Source organism: Anneissia japonica, unplaced genomic scaffold (assembly GCF_011630105.1).
Source record: "Anneissia japonica isolate Jap-2015-1 unplaced genomic scaffold, ASM1163010v1 scaffold287790_len634930_cov199, whole genome shotgun sequence".
Lineage (NCBI taxonomy): Eukaryota > Metazoa > Echinodermata > Crinoidea > Comatulida > Comatulidae > Anneissia > Anneissia japonica.
The window spans coordinates 26,540-34,473 of NW_022748191.1; the positions used below are offsets into that span (position 1 = coordinate 26,540).

At 32.9% G+C, this 7,934-nt stretch overlaps 1 protein-coding gene across 1 annotated transcript in view; it reads left to right on the forward strand.

Moving 5' to 3' along the window:
* The first annotated feature begins 297 nt into the window (after positions 1–297).
* The window catches only part of LOC117120715 (allene oxide synthase-lipoxygenase protein-like), a 15,507-nt gene continuing 7,870 nt past the window's right edge, over positions 298–7,934 (forward strand). Inside the window, exons 1-7 of the mRNA XM_033265770.1 lie at positions 298–395; positions 1,617–2,121; positions 3,609–3,653; positions 5,405–5,533; positions 7,017–7,114; positions 7,233–7,368; positions 7,739–7,834. Of these exons, the coding sequence (XP_033121661.1) occupies positions 1,618–2,121; positions 3,609–3,653; positions 5,405–5,533; positions 7,017–7,114; positions 7,233–7,368; positions 7,739–7,834 (1,008 nt within the window). The 5' untranslated portion in view covers positions 298–395; position 1,617. The remainder of the gene's footprint in view (positions 396–1,616; positions 2,122–3,608; positions 3,654–5,404; positions 5,534–7,016; positions 7,115–7,232; positions 7,369–7,738; positions 7,835–7,934) is intronic.

The following is a 7,934-nucleotide window of genomic DNA, read 5'->3' on the forward strand; positions in this document are numbered from 1 at the left end:
AAAAAGGAAGTGTTCCTATTTCTTTACAGCATGGGAACTAATAATAATGAGGCCGGGAAGATGATGATGATGATAATGATGTTGGTGATGGATAATATGATGAAGATGATAAGGTAATAATGACGGTCAATACTTGCCTAGTTTGACTTTTGGATCTCTAACATGATAATAGGCCTACTTAAGTTAATGCTTCTTGTTTATTTTATCATGCTTGCATTATTAGAAACCTGACAAATCGCCAATTTTAGATTAATTAGTTAATGTAATCATATGGTGTTTATGAAGCTTGTATGTTTAATAAATATGATTGTATGATATGTTTGCCAGTAATACATTGGTCGCTGTTCAGATGATGAGATAACTTAGGCCTACCTTATATTCGTTGCATAAAACATGTAAGTACTCAATCATTTTTGTTTTCTGGAAATATTTTTCCATTCTAATTTTTAAATTAAAAATAATAGCTTTAGAGCTCTCCTTCTACTCGAAAGACTCCAATAACTAGAAATGACTTTAAATGTAAGTTAAAATGTTTAATATATAGATAAACTGTGAAAACGTCATCCGGTAATGTTATACTATACATAAATTTAAAAAAGAGGAATATGTGGGTATAAAAAAGTTGACGCAACCAGGGACCTTCAGACGCCTTGAAGCTAGGCTCCAGAGCATTGTTTTTAATTAAATAACTTGTAGTTAAGTATTAACCCTCTTAAAAACAAAAACAAAAAAAAAGTAACAGACCCCCATGGATAGCAAAACGAGCAAGGGAAAACTACGTAAAATATTGAGAGATGAGATCGATATTTATTGGGGACGAGTGAAATGGTGCAAGAGAGAAAGATTGATTTGGCGTCGACATCCTAAGACATTTGTCCAGCAGTGGACCGACAACAGCTGATGATGAAGCCTCTGAAGGTTATCAACGTAATTAACTTACCACACACCCAGGTCAGTCAACAAGAGTGAACAAAAATAATCTTAAATATAGAAATAAATAATAAAATGAAATAATCAAAATGCCGAAATATTATAATGAAAATCCAAATGGAAGAATTGAATAAGGTAAAGATGTTGCAGCGTTTTTTTTATAGGAAATATTTCTTGTTACTATTTAAAAACTGGGGGAAAGGGGGCGTAACTATCCTTTTTTCACCTTTTCCCCCAGTTTTTAAATCAAGATGGAATCTTAGTATGAACAAATAGATAAATATATATAATCGGTATCTTTATTCAGAAACTCCTTCATAAAAAATACATTAGCAGCAAAAAGCTGAATTGACGTATTTTGTACAAAAGGAAAACAAGTTGTATGATACAACGTCCACAACGACGTCGGAATAGTCGCAGACCTGTGTACAAATTGGAATTGAAATGAATTTAGAATGAATTGTGCTCAAATCACAATATTCAATTAAATTTCAATTTCAATTTATTCAAAATAACCTCAAACAAGGAGAAGCATACATAAATACACGTTCAAACATTGGAAATAAAACATTTACTTAGGCCTAAATTATAAAATGTCAAATAATTTAAACACTGTACAAGGTTACTCAACTTGCAAGAAAAGGTCATGTGATCAATTTCTTTTTTTACTTTGTTTCGACTTTCAGCATGGGATGTCGAACTTCGAAAAATGCTATCGTTGGTAGACGTGGCAAGAAAAACTACACCATTTTCGTCAAAACTGGTGACCACCAGGGAGCAGGGACCAATGCGAATGTATACGTTGTTCTCGTAAATAAAAAAGGCACTCGATCACACAATATTAATCTTGATTGTATTTGGCGTGACGACTTCGAATGTGGTAGCACTGACACATTTCCAGTCAGCGGTCTCTCCAATTTCGGAGACATCACTGATATTGAATTGTGGCGCACCGGGTATATCTATGATGCGTGGTATATCGAATGGATAGAGGTGCACAACAACAAAAATAACAAGCAGTACATATTTCCGATAGATCGTTGGATGACGTCAGAAAAGAGGATGCGATTTCAGGAATACGATTGCGTGCTGCCTCAATTCTCCAAATTCCCTCAACAGCGGAAGAAGGAACTCAAGAAAAAGAAAAGAGAGTATGCGTTTGCTCCGGCAATTGAAGGATTGCCGTGCCAGGTGATATATACCATGATGATGTAAAATTGTGAAAATTATGTTATGTTAAAATTAATGCGAAATGTCGACAAACTGTAGTATGAATAGAAGAAAAATTATTATTTAATTAAAACAATAGTTGAAATGTTAAGGGCGCTATAATAGTTTTTATGCGAGAGCGCAACGTTGTTGTTGTTGTTTTTCGATCATGGCTGTTGACCGGGTTTTCTTCGAAAATAAAGAAACAAAACAAAGTTTAAATGCGATTGTGTTCCTTTATGACAGTGAGCAGTAATAAAATATTGGAAAGCGTCAATTCAACTGGCGTTGGTGGTAGTTCGTTGAAATTGAATTAATAGCGACTATTATAGCAGAAATAGAAAAGATTGAATTGTCAATAAATAAATACAACAAATCTGATTTTATTATTAAGAAAAATATACATTATCACTTTGAAAAACGTGCGCAATCGGACTTTTTAACGTTATTACTTGGTCGATGATGCAAAGGGCAAAGGTCATTGGTAATATCGACTATTCGTAAAATGGACGTTTGCTGTGTGTTTACCCAAAATATTACAAATAATTTCTGAAAACCAGACTAATGAGACTACTTCGATGCTGTTGTTAGCATTGTTGAAGTACGTTGTTGCCAGCCAGAAGATGATAATGGTGGTACGATACAACAAAGCTGGCTTAGATGCCTACGTTACGTAATCGTGTCCTTGTAATCCGAGCCGACTTTACCGTTAAGCAAGTTAATTTACCGTTATTCTAGTAAAGTTAAGTCACTTAACTTAAGTGACTTAATTCCTTTAACTAGCTATAATTGAGTGGTTCACGTCGAACTTTTAACTAGTTAAGTGGATGTATATCTAGATAAAAGTTCGACGTGAACCAAGCTATAGATTAAAAGGCAAAATACTGAAAAACAACAATGCTGTGAGAAACAATGGCTGGATCTCGGTGGAGATACAAATATATATTTGTATCTCTGATAATAGGCATGTCCTAATGAGCAAGTGTGAAGAGTAACCAATTAACTGTCGGTAACATTAAACAATGTTGGCGGTGAAAGGGCCTATATCAAAAAGCCAAGATAAATAAACAAAAATGTCGGCAGTATAAGCAGCTAAGTGAATAATGATCGTGATAGTGACACTAGGTAGTCTAATTCTACCAAGTACAAAAAAGTACTATGTAAATAATTCCCGGAGCCCGGGAAATGAACCAACATTCCTGGAGACTCCAGGACAATCCGGGAGACTTGGGAGCCTTGCATTGATATATAGCATTGTTTAATTAATTTCTGCCTTATTATGTAAATTGGAGATTAAATTCCACAATGTTATGTAGTGTTCAATTCACGTTAGCCATTATTCCTATCTTGAATAATATATTCATTGTTATTCTGGTAATATTATATCCATAATTGTTATTAATATTTGATTGAAAACCTAGAAAATACATAATCTAAAATAAAAACCGGCGTTGATGTTTCAATTCCAGGTAACAAAGCTTCCACGAGGAGAAAATCTCTCTACTGACTACAATGTATGTATAACGTTCTGATTCAAAAATTATTAAATAATATTATAAATAGAAGTATTGTACAATGATAGCTAATACAAAGATCTATCATTAGTTCAATCTGGCTGCAAAGAATCAAATTATTTTTATTACCAATATTATTATCATATTATTTTCATTTTTATTATTATATTATTACTGTATTATTACTGTATTATTATTATTATTATTATTATTATTATTATTATTATTATTATTATTATTATAAACAAAACTAGATGCCCTTCAATGTTTTTTTTTTAAAATTATTATTTGCCTGTTATGCCTCTGGCATGTAGGGCAACAACGAAGTCCTTCCACTCAGATCTGTTCTGAGCCAACCGTTATATGGTACCCCATGTGTGCCCCAGACTCCTCAGTTCTGTCTCCGCAGTCCGTCTCTATGTATTCTTCGGCCTTCTTCTCTTTCTCTTTCCTTCTGGAGTCCAGAATAGAGCTGTGCGTGTGATGTAATCTGATTCTTTTTTAAGTATATGGCCAATCCATCTCCATCGTTTCCTCAGTAGAATAGTTTCCATGTTATCCATTTTGCATCGATCTAATAGTTCCTCGTTAGATATGGTGTTTGGCCAGAAGATGCGATGTATCCTTCTAAGGCTCTTTGTATGAAAAACAGAGAGGTTATGTATGTCTACCTTTGTCATCCGCCAGCACTCTGAACCATATAATAGTGTAAAGAGAACGCAGCTTTGGTATAATTTCAGCTTGGTCTTGATGCTGTATTGCTGAAACTTCCACACATTGTTCAACATGCTGAAAACATTTCTGGCTTTTTTTAGCCTGTTCTTAATGTCTTTCCCAGCTCCCCCATTGTTTGTGACTTTGCTTCTTAAGTAAACAAATTCATCAGTACTTGGAAGATCTTCTCCATCCAGTTGTGTCTTGAGGGACATTGAGATACATAACTTGTGTCTTTTTCTTATTTATCTTCATACCTATCTGTTTGGCGACCTCATTGAGCTGAGACGTTTTCTCTTGTAGATAGTCGTGACAATGAGAAAATAGAGCTAGGTCATCAGCAAAGTCTAAATCTTCAAGTGTTGAGAAGAAAATCCACCTGATGCCTCTTGTCTGTCTAGCTGTTGCATGACACATAACCCAATCAATGGTAATGTTAAACAGAAGTGCCGACATCACACATCCTTGTCTAACCCCTGTCTTTACTTTGAATTTGTATTCACTGTGTCCAACCCTGCATGTGTAATTATCATAGAAACTTAAAAATGATAAGTACCAATTTTTGTGGAATTCCATAGTTTCGGCGGATATCCCAAAGACTGTCTCTATGAATACTGTCGAAAGCCTTTTCAAAGTCGATAAAGTTGACATATAGTTTTCGTTGGCATTCAGTACACTGTTCAATGATGTTTCGTAAAGCGAATATCTGATCAATACATACCCTTCCCTTCCGGAAGCCAGCTTGATTTGGTCTTAATTGTTTATAAATAGCATCTGTCATTCTTTGGATGATGGTTTTTGCCAGGATCTTGCCCGGTATAGACAGCAATGTAATGCCCCGCCAGTGGATGATGGTTTTTGCCAGGATCTTGCTCGGTATAGACAGCAATGTAATGCCCCGCCAGTTGCTGCAGTTCCTCAGAGGTCCCTTCTTCGGAAGCCCTTCAATGTGGTAAATGATATTCGTCAACAGAGAATATCTGAATTATTATTATTGGTTATTCAATAATAGTTATTGTTTGTCATTATTTTTTTAGTGGGAATTCATGAATATCCTATTCAAAAACGTTACTAGCGGAAAGATTATTGAACTTACAACATCAGGTTGGGAGAGCATCGATGATCTTGGGAACGTCTACGAAAGCAATACATTTCCCGTGCCTTTAGTAAGTATATGTTTATAGATTTAGCAATACATTCCCCGTGCCTTTAATAAGTATATGTTTATAGATTTAGCAATGCATTTCCCGTGCCTTTAGTAAGTATTTGTTTATATATTTAGGTAGGCATAGACTGATATCATTCTTTTAATAAAGGTTTTTATTTAATTTATTTTTTGAAGTTAAAAATCTATGGAAAATTGTGATTCCGCTTACGTAAAATTGGCCATAACTAAATTGTTTTAGTATTAAAAAATGCATGATTTATGTTAATTTATTGATTAAATTGTTGCTATTTTTTAACATTTAAATTGAAAAAAAATGTTATTCATGGCATATTTTTTTATATCTATGAATATGTAATTCCTGCAAAAAGTAAAATATAAATGGCAATTTATTTGAATTTAGATTCTTTTTAAAAACTTCAGTTCAAAACAAAATGCCTATAATGATATTTTAAAATTAGTTTTGATACATTTATTATTGGGGGCTATTTTTACCTACCTGTCATTTGGGGCCACTTTTACCAGGGAAATTATTTCCAGGGCCATCGTTACCAGGGCCATTTTAACCGGGGCCATTCTTACCTGCATTACTACCATCATGTTTTCCGTTGACATCGTAATGTAAATAATGACTTACCACAATTGTACAATTTGTAACAATATTTTCAAGATAAAACCTATTACACTCATGTCTAAGACAGTTTTTAATCTATAAAAGATTCATTTTAATAAAACTATTTTTTTCTATTTATCTTACCGAGGCCATTATATTTAATGTTTATGTAGCTGGCCTCAGCTTATTGAGGTCATTTCTATTAATTTAATCCACGTGGACTTCTACAAGATGATTTTTTGAAGATTATTTCATGAACAGATATTAATTTATTTTATTTATTTATTTATTTATTTATTAAAATGCAAAAAGGTATACACCATGCAGCCTGCAGGCTGAAATCGTTGGATTTGCGCATATAAATACAGGCAAAGAAAAATGAAAAAAACTATATTATATATACCATTAAATTATATTATTTTATTTTAATAAAAACAGTGATTAGATTATTGAAAATTAGCCTATATGTACACTATCGATAAAATCACTAATAATCAACATTTAAAATTATCATTCTCATATTTACATACTGAAATATCAATTATTATTAATTACATTTTTAAAAAAAAGGAATATTATTAAAACAAATAAATTTAAGTACCCAGATATTGAAAAAGTTATATTGCATCATTTTACTTCTTCATTCACAAGATTTTGCTACAGTATTAATATTATTAGTTTCATTACCATTATTATTATGCATATTAATTATTTTCAAACCTGGACCTGGAATGGAATTCCAGTCTGCTCCGCCCCTATTGAATTTAAATTTTAAATCCCATCCTTGGTTAACTTGTTAAGTTAGCATTAGTTTGCATTGCCTATTAATACCTCTTTATATAATATGTTAATATGATGAGTTTGTTTATAGGGAATGTACCACTGGAGATCAGACGTTGAATTCGGGAAGCAGCGATTGACGGGTTGTAATCCGGGTATAATACGACTGTGCACAGAAATTCCAGAAAAGTATGCAAAGAATCTTTTTTTCTGTTAATTTGCAAAGAAAAATGTTTTTTGTCATTTCGTTTTATATTGATTTTTTTGACATTTTGACATATTTGAAATATGAATTATATTGCTTTAGCTTTGCTGTAACCAACGAAATGCTCCAACCGTTACTCGAAGAAATGACGATTGATGACGCTATTGAAAAGAAACGGTTGTTCATTGTAGATCTTAAATTAATGAAGAATATTAAGTGCACGGTCGAAACTAATACGGTAATAACAAATTTTATAGCATTATTTTAACTTCAATAGTCATATATACTTATTTGAAAAGTAAAAATTTCGACTATAGGCCTAAGTCTTTATCAAGGTGTTTTTGTAGTAGTCTTGAAAAGAAATCCTATTTGGACAGAGTTTGAAGCCAGGATTATTGGATTGGGAGACAAAGATCTTTAGCTTCCAAGCTGCTATTCAACTGTACTCCGTGGTGGTTGTGGGGGAAAGTCTTCTTGTTTGTTTAATATACTCTGTTCTGTTATTAAAATAAATATAGCCTACCGTACATATACCATAGACAAACCAAAATTAGGCCTATTTGATAACCAAACATAATGTTATATCACATGTGCTTTCACTTTTATAGGTGTGTAGTCCCATAGCCCTGTTTTTCGTTAACAAGGATTTAACGTTGTTGCCGGTTGCAATCCAACTATTCCAAGACACATCGGACGATAATCCGGTAACGGTCAAATTTATAACGAGTAATAATATTATAACTAGATGGTAGATATAAATTCCAGAAGTAAATAAGACATTTTACTCTATGAACTAGTTTTTGA